Source organism: Ammodytes marinus (genome assembly GCF_949987685.1).
Source record: "Ammodytes marinus genome assembly, chromosome: 16".
In the NCBI taxonomy this organism is placed as follows: domain Eukaryota; kingdom Metazoa; phylum Chordata; class Actinopteri; order Uranoscopiformes; family Ammodytidae; genus Ammodytes; species Ammodytes marinus.
Window position 1 is genome coordinate 16,595,693 of NC_137220.1, and position 22,374 is coordinate 16,618,066.

At 40.4% G+C, this 22,374-nt stretch overlaps 1 protein-coding gene across 1 annotated transcript; it reads left to right on the forward strand.

Moving 5' to 3' along the window:
• Nucleotides 1-11,156: 11,156 nt before the first annotated feature.
• Nucleotides 11,157-20,153, forward strand: nubp1 (nucleotide binding protein 1 (MinD homolog, E. coli)). Its single transcript, XM_080044712.1, has 10 exons — nt 11,157-11,193; nt 12,261-12,365; nt 12,559-12,692; nt 13,429-13,497; nt 13,685-13,717; nt 13,849-13,939; nt 14,036-14,190; nt 16,392-16,502; nt 17,163-17,349; nt 17,823-20,153. The coding sequence occupies exons 1-10, from the start codon at nt 11,163-11,165 to the stop codon at nt 17,873-17,875; spliced, it is 969 nt and encodes a 322-aa protein (XP_079900838.1). The 5' UTR covers nt 11,157-11,162; the 3' UTR covers nt 17,876-20,153.
• The last annotated feature ends 2,221 nt before the right edge of the window (nt 20,154-22,374 follow it).

Consider the following 22,374-nt stretch of genomic DNA (forward strand, 5'->3'; position numbering starts at 1 on the left):
TGTGTGTGTGTGTGTGTGTGTGTGTGTGTGTGTGTGTGTGTGTGTGTGTGTGTGTGTGTGTGTGTGTGTGTGTGTGTGTGTGTGTGTGTGTGTGTGGCAGTGACACATGAGAGGATTGGTGACAAGCGGTTTAAGACTCGGCGGGAAAAAATACATAGGCCATTAAAAAAAATCATTAGGCTATGTGAGCGTGAGGGGGAAGTTTAAAAGTCTGTTTCCTCACACGGCGGGCACACACACCAGGAGGAAAGTAAAGCAGGAAAGCGGAGGTCAGACAGAGAGCCAGCCAGCCAAAGGAAATTAAAAAGATAGAGGGATGAAAAGTCAAGTTTAGGATGGCATGAAGAACGGAAATAATACTGAAAAAATTAGAGGACCATGGGGGATCGAACGGCCATGGTTCACTTGGCTATGTTTGTAGGCTATGCCTTTCTATTTTAACATAGTATCTTTTTACCATATTCTTAATAACCTGGTTATAGTCTACCAAGCTACTATATCGATATGTTTTAATTTGTATGTATTTCTTCTGTTATTCTTACACACAAAGGCATATGTAGTTGTTTGCAGACAGACCAATGGCAATCTTTATGTTTTATGTCATCATCAAAAAATCCTGTGTTTATCGACAGCCTATGCGCTTTAAACTGGCAGTTAAACAAAGGTTATAGAATAGGGGCCCACCCTACATGCCCATTTAGAGAGCCTAGGCTATTAACACTGGATTTATTTTCAGCCCGCATGCAGTACAGACAGGTAGCGGATTTTGAGGAAAATCAAAAAAACTGAAAAAAAGAACACAAAAACAAAGGACAAAATTAAACAAACAACCAACATGGAATACTCCACTAGGTTGCAATGATCTTCCATTCATACAACTACACTGCCCAGAGGCAAATGTCAAACTGATCAAAGTGATTTTGACAGCAAGCCTTCACCAGAATCGCTGACGCCACCTTTAACCCCTTTTTGTCATAGTTTTGTAATTTTTCATGTGGTTTTGACTAAGATTTATGTTTAAGCCTGTTCTGCAACATTTCTGTTAGTTAAAAGAATATCGACCTTTAAAGTTTCTTAGGTGAGAGTCCCATCTAGTGCCAAAGCATTATTGTTTGCATTGTACCTATACCATGTCACAGTCACACCCATCTCAAAAGGCATATCAGCTATTGAGTCGACAAACAACCCTCCCATCAAGACTTGCCATTTGCAAATAGCATATATTGTTGAAGAATAAACACTTAATACAACCTCAGCAGTCATCGGACATGCAAACATTTACTGTGACCAGTATTATAGCTGACTTAGTTGACATTATGACCGCAGGACATCAGGTTCTTTATGCCCAGTGATCCGATTGGTATATTGTGACGTGTTGGGATTCTTTTGTGCGGTCATAAGGAGGCAGTTAGTTAGGGCAGGCACGAGGTAATGAAGCAGGCATTGTCAAAGTTATTTGGCACATAATTCTTTGCATTCTCCTGGCAACCATGACACAGGACTGCCATTGCTGCTGAAATGAGTTCTATCCATCCATCTTGCCTGATATAGACAGATTGTCATTCAAGGTAAAGAATGTTTGGATATATATATATATATGTATGTACATCTACATAACATACATATACATCAGTATGTACGCTTCAAAAGACACATCAAATATATCAGTGATTCTTGAGAAGGGTTGTTTTCTTTTTGTAAGCCTCAGGACGCCCCGCTGGTGTTGCTGTGCAAGAACAGCAGGTAACGAAGGACAAGAATTCTTGTTAGGCCCCATAGTGTGTGTAAAATATGTGTGAAAACAGAGTTTAAGAATTTCCCCCCAGGGATTTTTTTTTTATCTCAGAATATTTGCACTTGTTCACCTTTGTAAACATGCACCAGAGTTATCACACACATCATGTGTTGTGCATTCTGTAGAGGAATGGATGAAATCCTTATGTTGAGCTGCAGATGCCACATTGTTACACTTAATACAATCGACCCTCTCTCTCATATTTGCATTCTGTTATTTTCCTAATAGGATTCCTTTCCAGTGCGCGCACACACACACACACACACAAGCTTTTCTTGCATATTCTGTCATCGCAGCCAAAGACTAAAACATTTCCAGAAAACTGAATATGAAGACAATTTGTCTCTATTCTCAAGGACTCCCTTTTTTAAATTTTGTACATCACCTGTGTGCACACTTGTAGTTAATGTCAACATCGCAGCACTGCACACACACACACACGCACACACATAAACACAAACACACACACACACACACACAAACACACACACACACACACACACACACACACACACACACACACACACACACACACACACACACACACACACATATATAGGCCCACAGCTAGTGTCTGTTTAAGCAACAAAGCATTTCCATCATCCTTAGGACTTTAGGCATCCGCTCTTATGAAAACAAGCTTTTACGCACCAACACACACAGGTTTTTGGTGGGAACAGGTTTAACCTCTCTGCCAGGTGTCAGGTGCCCCCAACACAAGCATACAAACCGCAAACAGTAGAGAACTTCTCACAATATGTCATTGTAGAGACATATCAGTTACCTGCTATTGTTATAATATAGGTGGCACTAATAAGATGTACACATCTTCACCCAAAAACAAATCAAGTGAATGGAAGCTATTCCTTTATCAGAAGAGGAATTCAACCCCACATGTAAAAAAAAAGAAGATTCAAATACAACACAACACATGTCTCATTTTAGTATTGGCCATGTGTTATTTTGCGTTGCATAATAAAAGTGTAAGCGGTCCAACTTCTGCACATCTACATGCACACATTAAACATTATCAGTGGTGGACAAAGTACTGAAAACGTTTGCTTAAGTGAAAATACTCCATTACAAGTAAAAGCCTTCCATTCACAGTATTTACTTAAGATTATAAAAAAGTTCTTATTTTGCAAAATGGTCTCTTCAAGGGTGCTGTATCATTATATGCATCATTATTATTTCTCTATCATATATACAGTACTTTAAACAGATGTCTTACAAATGTATCGGTGTGAAATGCACATCTCTAGAAATTGATGGATAGCTATTGGCCACTATAGACATTCCTCTTCCCTGAGCCCCAGTTTGCGCCTCTTTTGCCTGCATTACGTTCAAGTCACATGGAGAATTTTTCACAAAAAAGAATAGCTGGCGGTCTTCGAAGAAACCTCAAGGTTGTTTATCAACTTTTACTGTTCTAAATATATTTTCCAGAACCCTTAAACTGTTGAGGCTCAGCCATTTCCCAAGTTGCACCTCTCTTCCCTGATCCCGACTAAGAGTACATACATCATTTGTATCTTAAAAACTGAGATTGTAGTTTATTGAAGTTTCTTACCAATATTTTTCTTGATCACAGAGTACCACTTTTTTTTCTTGTGTTTTAGAAAAGGATTAAGGACATAGCATTTCTAGCTATCTCAATAAAGCATACAGTTTCTGTGCAGCATATTTAGCTTCTGAAAACCAGATGCAGCACTATGTGACTGTATTGGACATACATGAGAGGCACAAACTGGGACTACTCTTGTCCTTCATCCATGTGTCCCGCATTAGTATGACAAGTTCCCCCTGCAAGAATGTCCTCTTGCTGTCCTCTTTAGCCTCTTTCATCTACAGTAGTGCCTCCAGTGTGACCATTAAACTGCGCACACACACACACACACACACACACACACACACACACACACATACGTAAAAAACACAAACACAGACTCACAGCCAGACAGGAAGCAGCCCCCTCCTCCCCTGTTCCTGGTTCTCACAGCATGCATTTGTGTGTCTGTGCCCGTGCGTGAGTTATTGTGTATCCACGCTCACTCTTTAGAGGCCTGCTACCATTGGCAATCAGCAGGAGGCAGATTGAACAGCACAGAAACCAAACACACACACATATACACACAGACAAATGCAAAAGATAGAAGATAGTGGAGGATGGAGGATGGAAGTAATAGTGTTTGAGTTGGAAAACGTATACAGAAAATGATACAGATATAACAAAACAGAAGTAGTGTCAGAGTCAGAACGATTTGACTGTTGAAAAATGCTGGCGGTCAAAGTGTTTTGTACACCTATCTCGTCCCTCCCTTCCTCTCCTCTGGTAGAGGGGGAAATGGAGGGGAGGGGAGGGGAGGGCAAGGCAGCGCTCACACCAGTCTACATACATGTGAAAAACACTGCTTGGATCTTGCTGGTCATGTTTAAAAGTTTTTAATCAAATTTGTTTTAAAATGTTCCTCCATTTTTAGTTTAGTAATGAAAGCCGTGTATGTGTTATCATCCTGACCGTTTTTGACAAACCTGACAAAACATCCATCACACTTACAAGAGGTCGAAATGGGATGTGTTAAGAAAATTTGAGAACATACTAATATGACATAATTTGTTTGTGTGTGTTTGTGCGGGCGTTTGTGTGTGTGTGTGTGTGTGTGTGTGTGTGTTTGTGTGTGCGGTTGCATGCGTGCGTGCGTGCGTGGTTGTGCGTGTGTGTGCGTGCGTGTGTGACCGAACCAGTCTGGTGTAGAAGAAGTTTTTTGTTGAAGAAAACTTCACTATAGTCCAATATGAAAACAAATCTTTACTTAGTTCCAAAAGACAATACAGATGATTATGGTCAGCATTCATGCATGGAGAGAAGACCATAGCATCCTGCTCAACACAAAAATGAGCTGCTTTATACATAATGGTTGACATGGTCAGATAGGTAGAATAACAATGGTGGTTCTTGATGACATCAATGCTAATCTGAATCTGGGAGCTTCCAGGATGGCCCACACCTAGGGTGTCAGCGCAATCAGACTGATTTCATTACAATAGAAACTCCAGAAAGGATACATCAGTAGTTAAGATGAGAGGAAATAACACTTCATAAAATGATCAAATAATGAATGTAGAGACAAGAGTAGAATTAAACTAATCAATATAAAATTGGTTTCCACACTGGTGAAGATGAAAAGATGACACACAGACACACAGCTACTTTCCATTGCATTTGCATCCCAGATTTTCATTCCATTCATTTGCATAAGCACCTGGCAACATGAGACATGCTGAACAGAGAGACACAGTGCTGATGGAGGCACACCCACATTTAAAACAAAAAATTCAAACGGAGAAAGAAAAAAGACACAGGGAGTGGCTGTGCAATTTGGGTCAATATCAGGGTTTGTCCGTCCCCTTGCGCACACACACACACACACACACACACACACACACACACACACACACACACACACGTACTAACACAATGAGGGCAGAGCCACCCAAACCCAACAAGTCAACAAGGAAATGACAACTGGCACAAGCATTGCTCTGATAAGAGGGCCACTGTAACTTACACAGTCGACACAGTTTATCAGAACTTTCTCTCTCAGCTGATCCACCCTTGCGAGCACTCAATGAGACACACAGAGTTTGATCAGTGTATCAGGCTAAACCAAATAGATGTAATCACGGTAAGATTGGTGTGAGTGTGTTCATCAACAACAACATGTTCTTGTTTTAACAACATATCCATGGCATTACAATTTTTTTAACTGCATAACACAAAGTGAGTGTGCCCAGCTAAAAATAGCGCCTTGCACAATCTATTCTTGAATGAGTTTCCTTTTTCTTGAGTTTCCTTTTCTTGTTACAGTATTCCAGTGCACACAGCTAATTCCAGGTTCATATTATGCTGCATTTCAAAAGAGTTAACATTCTTGACTTGACTGAAGAACTTATCCCCATATTTGACTGATTTAAAAAAAGCAACATTGTAACTGCTCATCTGCATACAGCAGATAAACAGTATATTCTGTTTATATAGGAAACGCTGTTATATTTTGCCCCGTCCCGAGTTTTTTTGCGTGTGGAAAACACGTCTATTTAACATTGTGTTACCAGAAATAGGTTGCTAGCCTAGCTAATCTTCCTTCCTTTACATAAACACACCGGGACACACACGACTGGCTTCCCCTTCTTGGAACAAAGATATTTTCATTGTCATCATAACTGCCCCCCCCCCCTCAAAATGGGGGAAACACAAACAAAGAACACACCCAGACAGAGAGATAACAGTGGTTATTCTGGGGTTAATTCTGTTCTGGCAACATGTTCCGGACAGCTGTGAGGGGGAACCCGGTCGTCCAATAAACCAACACATGACCTCTCCACTCCACTGACCTCTCACCCCCTTCATGTGTGTGTGTGTGTGTGTGTGTGTGTGTGTGTGTGTGTGTGTGTGTGTGTGTGTGTGTGTGTGTGTGTGTGTGTGTGTGTGTGTGTGTGTGTGTGTGTGTGTGTGTTGGTTCACATGTGTCCACGCCTTCAACATTGTGATGGAACCATTTGGAAGTGTGAAGGTTTTGCCAGGCCAAAGGTTAAGATCCCGCTATCCCCTTACCGTCTCTCGTTCACACAAACACACAAACCCTTACACTGTCTTCTATTCTTAAAACAACAACAACCGGTTGCCGCAAAATGGTCCCACTTGCTCACAACCAGATGTTAAGGATTTAAGCCCACGTTCTCAAACCATGGCAGCATTTTGAGGCTAGGTTTAGCTGTATGGGGTAAACGTATGGTGGAGTTTTTGATTAGTTTAGTCCTGGTGTGTGTGGTGTGTGGTGTGTGTGTGTGTGTGTGTGTGTGTGTGTGTGTGTGTGTGTGTGTGTGTGTGTGTGTGTGTGTGTGTGTGTGTGTGTGTGTGTGTGTGTGTGTGTGTGTGTGTGTGTGTGTGTGTGTGTGTTCGGTGGTTTAAATGTACGGGCTGATGAGACCGAGTCTGGGGGATTGAGGCATGAAGACAGATATGATGTCTGGGATTCCTTTGGCCGCGGCCCGACCAGAATAACCGCAAGAAGTATCTGAAATTCCTCTACCAGTTGGATCGCATATATGTGTGTGTGTGTGTGTGTGTGTGTGTGTGTGTGTGTGTGTGTGTGTGTGTGTAATAGTGGGATGAAACGCTCAATAGCGCCCGTATGGCTCTGTCCAACTGAAAGGTACAAAACAAAACAACAATCTTAAGTGTGATGGGCCACTAATAGAGATTTCCATGTGTCATTGCTCAGGGACTGTTCACATGCAAAATAATGCAAAAAAGCCCTCGATGTAAAGAATTATGCTTTCACCATGATAAACAATGATTTTGCATAGTCCATGGTTAAGGTGCATGTGGGTGGGTTTTTCGTTAGGTGTGGCCTGTTGAACAAACGTTCCTGTGTCTTGGGTGAAAAGGGGAACTTTGAATAGTTTGAGGGTAATAGCGATTTGAAACAATCATTTTGACAACAAGCGCTTTCAAGAATTGTTGACTCCACCTCTAAGTTTCTCTTACTTAATCCAGTGGAGTGCTGGCAGTCGAAATTAATTAAAGCTTTAATGTAAATGCAAACAGCCAAATCTTTGTGTCTGTCTACGGACGGACACCCATATATCGTGAGGTTGGAGACCAGAAAAGGCAGCCGACAAGGTGCAGTTAAAAACAGCTAAAATAGTCTCCAGGGGGGATGACCCGACATGACCGCAGCAGCTGAGAATTTCATAGGAGAGGGACGAAAGAGAAGGGATGGAAGGAAGGAAAAGTGGTGGCTCTAAAGAAGGAACCCAAACCACACAGAAGTGATCATTTAACAAAACTGAACCTGTGATATTCTGTTATTCTACTTCTGTGGCAGTGTTTGTAACCACCAGGTCGCCCTGACTCACTCATTCATTTCAATCAAAGCACTTGGTTTGACACAGCACAGCAGTACAACACCATTTCTCAGTTATAACCTCATATCACAAAAGTTAAAGTCACAACAAGGAACTTTCGGTTTGTTTTCATTCTAATGGCCCCTTTTGGACAAAAGTGGTTGTGTTTTTACGACGAGTTAAGGGAAAGGTCATGGCTTCCGCTGTGAACCCTGAAGCATATACCGTCCTGCTACGATAAAGTTGACTATTTTTCCTGTACATCCACCTTGAGGCCTGTGTGGACATTGCTCTACAATAATTGTCCCTTGTGAATCAAGAAATAAATATAGTTATTTTTGCCTCAAATACTGCTACAGACATTTTTCTGCAGAACAGTTGACTCTGTGTCAACTTTCACCGCGGCGCATAATAAGTGACTATACCGTGAACAAAACCACACCAAGGCATGGTGTTGCTTTTACTAAAGGCACTCTGAATCTGAAATATATCAATTACATGGTTCAATCTATGAAATAATGCAAGCAAAGATTCAGTGATTGTTTGTGTTGTATAAATGATCTAAAGAATGAAGAGAGAAATTAAAAGGAAATCCACCAACACTTTTTTTTCCTCCGGGACATCTTACAGTGTTTCACTTGTAGTTTGTTAATAGCAGCCTGTCCACATCACACCCATCATTTTTCCATAAACAACTTACTTCCTCTTTCCTCTTCAGTTGGGTGACACCTCCCGAACACACACACACACACACACACACACACACACACACACACACACACACACACACACACACACACACACACACACACACACACACACACACACAAAACTCCCTCTGTTAATCCATATAGGAAAAGTGAGTTATGTTAAGGCTGGTGTGTGTGTGTGTGTGTGTGTGTGTGTGTGTGTGTGTGTGTGTGTGTGTGTGTGTGTGTGTGTGTGTGTGTGTGTGTGTGTGTGTGTGTGTGTGTGTGTGTGTGTGTGTGTGTGTGTGTGTGTGTGTGTGTGTGTGTGTGTGTGTGTGTGGCATTGTTACCAGTGTGATGACTGCTTGTACAGCCAAGGCTTAACTTTTGTGCTGAGCATCTCTTTGACTAACATCTGACCTGGGTGATTGAAGCATGAAGAAATAATTGTGTGTGTGTGTGTGTGTGTGTGTGTGTGTGTGTGTGTGTGTGTGTGTGTGTGTGTGTGTGTGTGTGTGTGTGTGTGTGTGTGTGTGTGTGTGTGTGTGTGTGTGTGTGTGTGTGTGTGTGTGTGTGTGTGTGTGTGTGTGTGTGTGTGTGTGTGTGTGTGTGTGTGTGTGTGTGTGTGTGTGTGTGTGTGTAGAGCATGCTGAATGGACAGTATGTATCTGACTATCGGAGTCAACTGAACTTTGTGTGTGTGACAGAGAGATGTGGCAGATAATGTCAATATCGCTCAAATGCACGGCATGTGCTTACCCATAACTCACAAGATAAATGAGAAGATTGATATCACTCTCATATGTTTCCATGCTATACAAATCTACAGCCAGCTGCCCCTTAGCTTAGCCTATAGCTTAGCACAGACACTAGAAAGATTGGGGGCTATTTGTTGAATCTGAACGGTTGCCAGGCAATCAGTGGAGCTTTAAATCACTCCCAAGTAAGAAACAGACTGGCACAACAAGGTAATATTTGTGCAAATTAAACATTAATTTATGTTAGTTCAGTACCTCACCCAACATACATGGCTACTGCCACATAGGGGTTTGATTCCCTGCTGGGTTAAAAAATATACAGTATAGTGCTTTTTTTTCTCTCCCTTTCAAGCGATTTAGCAGAGAATGTCAGCTTTGACAGCTTCTGTCTCAATAACTAATTTGACCTTTTCAGCACTTCAGCAAGGGTGTGGAGAGGCACGGAAGGAATAGCGAAGGAGGGAAGAGGAAGGATTATGGTCATTTCACAAACTGCTCATCCAAACAAAAGTCTCCAGCTGCACTGTTGTTGTTGTTTTTTCTCTGCTAAGACTTTCATGTATATAGTCTCGAGGGATTACACATAAAGGCACTGTTGTCTTTGCTCTCTCTTTCTCTTTGTGTTGAATCCTGTGTTTCTCTGTTTATGCATATCATGTCTGTCTCATAGTATCTCTCTTTTGATGCCTATTTTTATCCGTTTCGCAAAATGTTCTCCTATCCGTCACTTAAGGACCGCCTATATGCCAAATATACAAATCAGGTAAACACAGCCATGACACAACAGTAACATTTTACTGAAACTGACAGATTTCTATTTTATTTTTTCCCCTAATAAGCAAATCCTGGATTCTTTAAATTTCATACAATATTTGAAAATCCTATTTCATGTGCTTTTTTTCTTCTTCATGAATGATATACAGTCCCTAACAAGCACCAGAAAGGAGTGGTGAGCAGTGATACATGCTTTGGTTTGTGTGAATAAGTCTATCGGTTAGAGACTGATGGGCCAACACAAAGAAAATATCACATTACACACTCTCAACAAGGGCAAACAACTGGGGGAGGGGAAGGCCCATACACAGACACAGAAACACACACACACGCACACACACACACACACACACACACACACACACACACACACACACACACACACACACAAAACAAGCCAAATGAAAGTCTATTAACCAATCACCTCTTCCTTCAGAGCCAAAGATAAAATAAAACAGCTTGGTCCCAAAGTGTAAAACGTGATTGAGACACGTTTGCGAAACAATATATGCAAGACACAAACACACACACACACACACACACACACACACACACACACACACACACACACACACACACACACACACACATACACACACACACATACACACCCAGGTGTATCAAATGAAAACATTTGACAGAGGTGAAGTAAAGTCACAAGTGCCACAGTTTAAAGTTGTTGTCTGCAGCATTTGTTATTCTGTTACCTTGGTCTTGTTACAATGTATCCTCCTGAATTGCTTTACTACTCAACGTTAGTGCCATGCACTCAGATGTCACTTCAACATTGAAATACTTCTTAAGTTAATATTCCAGACAGAGCAGTTTGATTGAATAAAACATACTCTAACATAAACTTGACATGATCAAAAGAATGCACATGTTTGCAAAATTTGGAAGAAAAAAAAGCCCATACTCCATGCCCCTGTCTCTTTTCCTAACCGGATTGTAACTTCTGCAGACTAACTCAATCCACAGCACCCCCTAGTGGATACAGTTGAGCTGAATATAATAATACGATTTGTAATAACTGTTTGAGGACATACGACAGAGTGATACTGAATAATGACCACCAGTAAGTAAGTGGAATACTGTAAAACTTTCTGGCAGGACGGTTTGCATACTACAAGAAACGAGTAGTAGGACATTCTCCCTAAACACCCCTCCACGTTTCATGTGGTATCCGGAACCTTCTCTTCGAAAGGGGGGAAGACATTAACGGCAGGACAAGCAAATATGGCAGACGTACCAGACAGTGCACCAGAACGTGAGTTTTAAAAACAATGTATTTTCTTTTACCTTCACGACAATGCGTTGAATTAACAAAAGTGACGTTTTGTAACATTTTCTTTACACTGAGGTCTTCGTGGGTTTTAATCTTAAGCAAACGCCTCACTGTCACTTTCAGAATAGTTGTCTGTCTATGTTTCTGTTGACAATCATATTCCTGTTTGTGTTAGGTGTTTTTATACAGGCAGATTAGATTAAATGTACTAGTGCTCTTGGGGGGATAATATTAACACCGCTTGTTAACTTATGGCATTACGGTTCAGTGACGCACTTAATAAAGTATTTGTATTACAACCAGTAGCCTAGATAAACGTTGGCGGTTTTAAACTGTTATTGTATGGTTCAAAATACTTGCATTCAATATTTTACAATATATTATGTAAATCATATCTTAACAAGATACAATAAATACACAGAGCTTCCCCTACAGTGCTGAATTATATTGTTGGGGTGGTGTTTTGCCTCACCGCTCCCTGAGATGTTGCTGAGTCATTGTGACAGTCCTCAACGTTCAATCAGGACCACTTACTATCTGCTCTAGTTGGTCATTTATACAATTAATTTTAATTTCATTATCCAAGAACCACCTTTAATCTCCTAAACACACAGTTCCTTTCCATTCCATTGTTTTTCAAATTATATTTTTCGTCTCTATCTAGCTAAAGGATATTACATTTTACAGTGATGGATATATTAACACCTAAAATATTGTGTGTTTTGTATTTGATTTTTATGGCTGCATCACTTCCATTAAATGGTTAAACTGTAGGACCTTTGTGTAGCAAAAATCCAGCCTAACAGGCTATGTTTGGAAACTGGCATCTCCACTAGAATACAAAATAAAGTCCTGTGGAATAATTTTTTTTAAACGATCATTCCATCAGCAAATGTGTAGAGTTGGCAGTGGGAGTAAAGAGTTTATATGCACATAATTCCAGGATATATAAATATACCATAACATGTATTGGGTTCTGACCAGTTTAAGAGGATCTGAAGATGACCCCAACACGCTGATCCAAACCGTCCTCTGTTTATTCCTTTCAGACTGCCCAGGTACAAAGAGTGAGCAAGCCGGGAAGATATCGGCATGTGAGGGCTGTCCCAACCAGAAACTATGTGCCTCTGGAGACACCAAGGCCCCTGACCCCGGTAAGTATGTTCCCACATCCAGTGATACTATGATCATTTAATTTATATGTACAGTCAGGATTAAGTGGTGGACTGAAGTTTTTAATAATAATCAAGTGTCTCAAGGTTGAGCTGATTTGAATTTATACAGGAAAAGTGAGTAGCTTTTTAACACGACCAATACCATGCCCTAAACCCCCTATCTCATCTCCAGCCATAGCAGAGATAGGAGAGAAGCTGTCAACGGTCAAACACAAGATCCTGGTGCTGTCTGGAAAAGGAGGAGTAGGGAAGAGCACCTTCAGCGCTCACCTGGCTCACGCCCTGGCAAGCGATAGCACAAAGGAGGTAATGTTTTGGTTTATGACACGCTAGGGAGGAGGCACTATATTGGATTTCTTGCCGATATCCATTATAATGATATTTTAAAACTCATTCCACTCATTTTAGAACAATACTTAAATTTGCATTATGAATAACATTTTGAGCTTCTCCCTTCACTCGGCTGCAGGTTGACTTATGTGCTGAAGCAGCAGTATATTTTCTCGGTTTGTTAGACCATCATGTATCTGCATTTTTTCCAATATGTCATTTCAGTTTGCTTGCTAGGATTTTTTGAATAGTTAAAACATTTGTCACCCCTTTGTAGCTGTGGTTGAGACATTAGATTAAGTTGTAACCCAGTTAGTGTGAGAAGTCAACTAGACACCACTAGAGGTCACTGCAGACTCAGCTTGACACAAATTTAAGGTCATAAAGTTCAGTATATGGGAAAGAATGTCTCAGAAATACAGTTCATTTTCATTGCCTTGATATTCGTAATGTATCTTAACATGGGGTGAAATTGTGTAAGTTGTAGGGTGAAGCAGCGTAGTGTGAGCAGCGTAGTGTGAAACCAAAGACCTCGCTGGTCTTAGCAATTGATGGGCATAAGAGACTTGGAACGTGAATGGAACATACATGTCTTACAAACATCTCTATTTTTTCAATGTTTCATCAACCGCTATCCAAATAATTAACTGTAATAATAATCTCTCTATCACCATCTGTCTGTCTGTCTGTTTGTCTGTCTGTCTTTCTATAGGTTGCCTTGCTGGACGTAGATATCTGTGGTCCATCCATTCCTAGGATGATGGGCTTAGAGGGGGAACAGGTCAGCTGTGAGCAGAAATGTTAAAACATATGCCGTATTTTCACAATAAATACCTCAAATCAGGGCAAAACAAGTTGTCCATGTTCTTCCTTTTTACTTGAACAGTTTGCGATTTTTTTCCCACATAATTTACTCAAAGTTAGGACAACCAAAAGTTTTTACACCACACACTTTCTCTTGTGCACAGGTTCACCAGAGTGGCTCAGGCTGGTCTCCTGTGGTGAGTCAATTCAAAGCAATGCTATTTCATCTTCTATTGTTTCATTATTTTTAGATTTTGATTGATTGCATGGATCATAATAATAAAAAAACATATACCCGTATATGTTTTTTTTTTCATTTTTGCTTCAGTATGTGGATGACAACCTGGCAGTCATGTCTATCGGCTTTCTGCTCAGTAGCCCTGATGATGCTGTGATCTGGAGAGGGCCAAAGAAGAATGGTATAGTGTGTGTGTGTGTGTGTCAATGTTTGTGTGTACAGTCCATTTATTTCATGCCGTACCACTGTAACTTATTTGCTGTTTGTCTCAAATCAGGGATGATTAAGCAGTTTTTGAGGGATGTGGACTGGGGAGAACTGGATTACCTCATCGTGGACACGCCCCCTGGCACATCTGACGAACACCTGTCAATTGTCCAGTACCTAAGCTCCACCCACGTGGATGGAGCCGTCATCATCACCACACCTCAGGTACTGCACACACACACATACTCAACACACACACACCCTCACACGCCCAAACATATCGCCTATGATGGTTAACATTAGAAGCATTTACAGCAAATGTGAAGGGAATTTCCCTCCTAAAATGTCTGTCATCTATTTTCACTCCACCTGATTTGTTTACTCTTATATCAGTAGGCGATACAGTACATTTCCTAGAATTAATTTTAACCACCTGAAGTTGTTTGTTCAGTCAGTAGCCAAAGATTAACAATTGACACTTAAAACTGTAACTGTAGTTAAGGACAGAGTGTGTGAATGGCACCTTTTACTCAAAACGCAACACTGCAAACAGCAACTGTGCATTATGCACTGACCTCATGGCACAACGCTATATTAAGACCTTTCTGGCAGGTTAATACGCTGTTCAAATGTATAAGAGTTAAAAATGTATAAAAGAGAATGTTAAATACAACACTTAGCTGAGTAATCTGAACTCTTTTATGCAGTGCAGTTGTAAGGGTTTTAAGCAAGAGGAACAATTTCATAATTTTTATCTCAACTGGAACCCCCCGCTCTATTACTGATGTGACTGTAACCTACATCCTACATGTCTAACCCACAGACAGCTAAAATCAGTACCACCCTCTGTTGTATGGGGGCGGGGGGGAGTAATGGAAAGTAGTTCTAGGAAATGTAAGCACATTGTGACAGGTTTTGGAGACTGAAGGCCCACGTTATCTCTGAAGGCACCAATCCCATAATGACCTAAATATCTAACATATTTTCTTAAACTTAAGCAAATAGTTTCATCAGCCTGAACTTCACAACAACATAATCGACAATCCACGTTGTGCACTTGGCCTTATGTCCCCACTAAAATGTGTTTAGTTATTGGAGAGGGATTGGTGGTCTGATAAAACCCAGTGTCATTTAAACTATGACAACGCAGCCATTGTTTCCCTCTCACTTTTATAATTCTTTTTACAGCATTATAAAACAAATGCTCGCAAGACTTATACGCTAAATGCTAGCTAACATAAGGCAGCCAAGAGAGGATGATATTCTATCATGAACTCATAAAAAGTCTATGATATTGCATTGGGTACAGTGTGTCTGTTGGCACCATGTTGAGTTATAATCCAGCTGGTTTAGTACTCATACGTTTTCGCAAAACACAATAAAAGCACACACACACACACACACACACACACACACACACACACACACTGCCAGACTTTAGTTGCTGAATACACACTCTTTTATATGTGGTTTGATAAGGACTTCTGGCAAGGGCACATACCTTAATTATTAGGTCGGTGTGTGCACCAACAATTCTGATGTCATAAAAACAGTACAGACACACACATAAACTTTGCATATCACAATATTTACACATTTGGTTCAACTACACTTTGACTAGATGTTACAATAGATTTGTAATGCCTTATCCCTCCAAAATGTTTTTTTTTCTCCCCCACAATGAACTATTTACATTTGTCGCCAATTGACTTTATCTCAGCAAACATTTCCAGATGAATTTAGGCCGGGGACTATTGAGATCAGACAGCAGTAGAATCACTTCCTCATACCTTTCGACTCTCGCTCTACCAACACACTAACCACACATGAAGTGAGAATGACCCAAAGCAAAGATGCCTGTCTGAAGAAGTATAGTCTCTTTTTAATACCAAGCTGTTGAGCTCTTGATATCAGTGAGAAGACTTTTTATTTTATTACACTCAAACATGTCAGTGTATTAACACGGTTGAGCTGCTGTGTTTGTCGGGGAGAACTGGGATTCTCGAGTAGCAGTAGTGTTTTTTACTACGCCAGCTGTTGTTCCTGGGTGAGCGTACCCATGGCAAAGGCATGAAGAAAAACAATATAAAAATAGCATTCTTTGCACTGATGGTCTCGTTTGCTGTTACATGTCATTTATGAACCTCAGAGGAAAAATTAGATCTAGAATTAAATCTTTAAAAGTACCTCGTAGCACCTTTTTAAGCTACTTTATTAGTCAATGGCTACATTTAAAATGTATCTTTTCACATACCCCCTCTCAAGTTATCAGACCTATCTTCTCCTCTGTTCTCTCTCCCCTCTCTTTCCTTCCCTTTCTTTCTCTGTCTCTCTCTGTCTCTCTCTCTCTCTCTCTCTCTCTCTCTCTCTCTCTCTCTCTCTCTCTCTCTCTCTCTCTCTCTCTCTCTCTTTCTTCCTCTCTCCAGGAGATATCGTTGCAGGACGTCCGAAAGGAGATCCGGTTCTGTCAGAAGGTCAAGCTGCCGATCATAGGCGTGGTGGAGAACATGAGTGGATTCGTCTGTCCTAAATGCAAGGTTGGTGACAAAAGCACACGCATATGTAAATAACACACGCATCAGTCATTGTCCAGTTTTACACACAGAGATGAGTTTATTTGTGGCAAGGAGGAGTTCTGCCCAGCCTGTAAAAAATGTTTTATAATGTCTTCTGTGGCTCTGGAGGAGGTTTGGTCAAGTCAAACAAACAATAAAATGGCCCAGATGATGTCATAATGGTGTCATCCAGGTCTGTTTTGGCCCAGAGACTACATTTATAACTGAAAGCCTGCGTTAACTGACAAACCAGGGATGTGGCGTTGGAACAAGAACAGGCTCAAATAAACATGCTTTTGAGTTGCATTATGGGAAATGCAGTAGTTTGAGTTACTAGATTTTTAAGTCATTCGTTTTTGTCAACAAAAGTAAAGACAGATTAGTTTAGATGAATCTCCGATTTCAATGTAAGCTCATTTTAGTTTTTTTTAAAGTAATTTGAATCAGTCGAAGCTAGGTTAACCATTTGTTCATTAAAAATACTGTTCATTGTCTGGCTCGGGAGGAGAAACGTAAATGTTGGATGATAGTGATATTTCTGGACTGAACATTCCTGGGCTTGATGTGTATAAAGTAGCACAGATGTCATTTAGGGTCCATCGAATCAAATTCATTGTTTTGTCTTTGTCCTCCCTATTGTAGAACACGTCACAGATCTTCCCTCCCACTAGCGGGGGCGCAGAGCGGATGTGTGAGGATCTAAACCTACCGCTGTTAGGAAAGGTGCCCCTCGACCCCAGGATAGCACAAAGCTGCGACGAGGGCAAGTCTTTCCTCAATGAAATACCTGACTCTCCTGCTGCCAAGGCCTACCTGAGTATTGTGCAGAGTGAGTGTTCACAGAAATACATGGACAGCACCATACACACAAACACACACACACACACATCCAAATACTTGAGCCTCTCTGGGGTCTATTTTGTCACCTCTCACCTCATTCTCTTCATCCTTAAATTCCTTTGTAAGGAAGTTAGACATAGTGTGGCTTCCAGTGAAGTCCCCTCTTTATTTTTTGATGACAACATATTTTGCTTGATGTCCCAATTCAATTTAATGAAAGAAGAAGTGATCGCTTTTTACAAATGGGAAGCAGTCGACTAAAAGGGAAGAAGTGGAGATCGAAATTAAATGTTTACAGCATGAGATTAAAGTTGAGGTATCATCTGTGGTTTGTGTATCAGACGATGGCCTCACTGGTTTTTAAAGGGCACTTTATGCAAAGCAAATACACACACACACAACTGCACAAAGGTTTTTAATACAAGATGTGCATTGATTTTGGTCTCCTCTCTCCACTGCCAGGTATTAAGGACTACTGTTCCAACAGTGTGACCGAGGAGCGGAGCACCACCTGAACCCAGTCTGAGGTCGGCCATATTGGAACAGAACACCGGGAGAGTGTGGTAGAAATGATTAACTACTGAATAATAATCATAGCAACACCTGCCTGTTAAGTCGTGACAGGCAGCAGGTTGCATATCACTCTCTTGAGCTGGTCAGACCCTGCAATGGCGGGCAAATACAGCTTTTCCACAAAAACAATTAAGGACAATAAAAATTAATAAAAATCAGATTTGAATTGTAATGCAGTAGGGACAAGTTCCACTTTGTAATAAAATGTGTATTTAGAAATAATAATAGTTTTAAAATGATTAGGTCTTATCCAAAAGAGTACTTATTTTACTTCTTTTGGAACATGAATCCATGAATTAAAAAAAATGAAAGATTACAATACATTCTGTTAAAATATAGGCCTAACTTCATCCCACATTGTGGGGATACTATTTAACATTGTGGCACTAGAGCTGAGATGAATATACTTTTCAATCCCTGAGGAAGAATACATATAATTAATACAATGCCATTTAAATCGTTTATTTTAAAGGATAAAGCCTGATAAATATTTTATTTGTTATTGTCTAAAAATCTAATCCCACAACTTTCTTCACTTGTTTGGGACTACTTTTAGATGCGGATTGATACACACTTGGTGTTAAAGCGTATTCATGCCAGCTGGACGGCGTAGGTGGCATTGACTCAATGTCACAATAGAGCTGTTAAGCGGAAGTGGCGGAATTACGGGGCATGGGACCTCTCGGCTGAAAAAAGATGAATGGGAGTCTATGGAAAGTAATCTACTATTTTCTGGTCCCAGTCATTAAATGCCTTGGATTACATATATGTTTTGTATGGGTCTAAATGATCATTTTTCATGTGAAGAGTTTGACGGTATGTTGTATGATTATTCGTCTAACGGCTTTTGAAAAATTGTTACGAGAACAACTACAAGTCTGGTCGCCTCTGTGACGTCACCTCAACACATTCCCTCCACTTCTCGACTGACAGTGCTAATGCTAATGGCTGGTGTGGACAACGCCAACAATCTCCCCACTCGAGAAATTGAAACTCTCCACATGTCCACTTGTGTAGTGGTTTTCGCCACGCTGAAGACTTTTGTCTTGTCATTGAAAGAAGGCGGTAAAGTGCATTAAAGACACAGCCATGTTTCTGAGCTAAGCGGTGCGAGTGGTGGTGACGTATATCATAAGTGTCAAGAGCAGCGAAGAGATGTAGTCCACAAAAGCGCTCTGCACAAAACCTGACCGTATCCAGCTTCTACTCGCTAAATTGTTCCATTCTTTGCACGAAAAAATACCATCTAAATCCATACAAAACATATGTGTAATCGAAGGCATTTCATGCCTGGGACCAGAAAATAATACATTTCTTTCCATTGACTACCGTTGTAATTTTTCGAGCCTAGAGGTCCCATGTCCCGGAAGTAAGCCACTTCCGCTTAACAGCTCTATAACAAAGGAATGTTCCAACAGTGTGTATCAACAATCTGTTTTTAATAGTTTCTGGACAATACTTCAGTCAGTGAGTGTATTTGATCTTCTCTTGGAATGAAATGTATACTGTTAGTTCCTTTTTAATTGATAAAAAAATGACATAAAGATCCTCCCCATTGTGCTGTAGTAAGCGACATGGTTTTTGGGGAAGTTACATTTCCAATTAAGTGGGAAATAAAGTTGAATTATTAGTATTTCCTACAAGGCAAATGAATTAAGTCTGGAGAGAGAAAGCCAAATAGATGTACTATCTGTTGTTTTTTTAACCTAGTTGACCAAATCCTTTAAATGGAAATCACATTCAGATCAGCATACTATAACATTTCTTCACTTTTGTCAGTTATTAAAGTCATTCCAGGAGAATGTATGGAAACCTTCTCAGCCATGTAGGTAGTTTGCTTTATTTTCAGCAGACTCCTACTGCATATACAAAAATCCAAATGCATGAGTCCTGGATATCTACAGTTTGTATAAGATATGAAGAATGCATATTGGAGGAAACTAATCTTTTTCATTTGAAAAACCTTCTCAATAAATAAAAGCTGCCGGCAAAGATGCGCCAACATTTGACTCATGGTGGGTTTAAATTTCCTCCAGTGACAAAATGTAAAGTTCAGATGTAGTTAACTTGCGTTTCACTGTTAAAGCTGAATAACAGTAAATATACCAGCGGCAGCATAACCTGTGTTGTCAGTTACTGTTTTCTATCATTTGATTATTATTTAGTAATAAACAAAATATATGTTTTGGACATGCGTTGTTTTGTGTACCTATTTACATGTAACTGATTTATATAACAAATTACAGCAAATGAAACCACCTTCAATGATTTCTCTGTGAAACCCACCAAACAATTAATGCACAATCTTTATTTGTTAATAAATCATTCTTCAGTGTTAAAGCCCCTGCATAAATATTTTTATGCAACTTATTTCACTGCTGATTATTTAAACTATGTGGACAGTGAACAGTTTGACCGAATCTGTTCTGCCATGTCTTGCCACCGTGTTATGTTATATTTGTGTGTTTGTATCACACAGTACCTACTTGTAGTTCCTCCGGGGTTCACAGAAAACACATGTGAAACTGCATCTACATCCTGCTTAGAGACAGTCACACAAGATGATGTGTTTCTCATTCATTTACAGTAGCTTCCACGTTACACTACTGTTTTCAGATTGTGTCTGTGGTTGGCATCTGTTGAGTTACGAAAGATATTTTCGTAAGTCTAATTACCTAGAATACAAGTAAGCATTTTTAAGTGACATACCTTACAAGTACTATATATTGTGATGCCAAAATGTTTTAATGCAAATGCAACTGTATTTAGAGGGTACAAAATATGGTTCTCACCAAACAAAAAGTAAAAGCAGTGCACTAAACTCTTTTAATTAGAGAGATGATATAAAAACATTATCTTCTATTATTTATGAATAAACTTTTCTTAACACCAAATATACAGCAACATATTACTATATCCTGAACCTCCATCACTCTCCACCTTTCAATCAATGTAGATACACCTGCTGTGGCGATACTGAGCGAGAAGAATGGTGAATGCAGGTCACGGCAGTTAGGCGTGCATTGTTTTGCCAAACCAGTTGTGGACCTCATAACAGACTACCAAAAGGCTAATTCAAAACTAAGGGTGAAACTCGCTCGCACACTTGAGCCCATGCAGCGACTGAAAGTGTACAGTACGGCCAGTGCTAAGTAAATAATCTTTGATTTTTAAATATCAAACCAGTGAACATGTTAAGTAAACACGTGATGGGGGAGGTTTTTAACAGGGGAAATCAACAAAAGAAAGTCCCTTAATCAGTGAGCGAGTAACCCATCAAACCACTTTTTATTTATTTTTTCGGGTCCGGTGATCTTGTGTGACTTTCGTTGTAGATGTTGCTCAGAAATGATATAATCTGTGATGAGTATGATAAGCAAAGGAATGATGTAGTAATTATAAACAAATGGCTATGTTTTATGTAGGTGTCTGTAAAGATTTGTTTGGGGGATGTTATGTGGCACTCAAAATGATATGTGCAGTATGTGTATGTTGTACGTTGATTATTTGTATGGGGGGAAAATATAATATTGGGCACAATTAGACAGAATAAGGCTTTTTAATATACTAAATATACAACAGGAGGGAATAGAAAAGTTCATAGAAAGTTTGATGACAGCATGTCTGAAACTGCAGAACAATGGCATGGCATCCTATTAAAGGACAACATGTATTGCAACACTACAAAGCTGAAACAATCCGTCAAACAGTAACCCCCCCCCCCCCCCCCAAAAAAACCACAAAAACAACTCCCATCTATTAATGTGAACGCCTCCTGAACTAAATCATTGTGTCCTTAAAAAAAAGAACACACTACAACTCAATCATCTCTTCTAGTGACTGTCTCCTTTGCAAGACAAGTCAATTTCCAGTGCGCAGACATCGTAGCCATGGCCCAGTTTTAAGGAGGTTCTGGACGGACTGCGGCTGGCTCTGACCCGGTCCACACCTCCTGAGATCCAAGACCTACAGAAGGGTTTGGTGGAGGAGCGGACCATCTCGGAAGCCTACTGCAAGAGCTTTAGTTTGCACCGACTTTCTGAGGGGATCGCACCAGAGTTAGTTCACTGGGAAACAGCTTGTAAACCAGGATCTGATCTGACCAAACCAGCCCGATGGGGAAACGTGGGTCACCAAAGTCAACAGAATCTCTGGTTGTTGACCAGTTCGGAGTTTGTATCGCCAGCCTGTGATCCCAAGGGCGAACTAAGTCAACCATTGTACGAACAACAAGTAAATCATGGACATTATTCTCAGGAATTGAGTCGAGGAGTGGTGGATGACCACCACCCAAATCCAAGGCTCTTTTCTACACCGATTCTTTGTGACCACCGGTGCAGTCTCGGGTTGGATGTGAGAGTGACAGAACTGCTGAGAGGGGCATAATCAATGCAGAAGCCAGCAAGTGATAGTGAAAGGATGTATGAGGGGAATTTGGAGG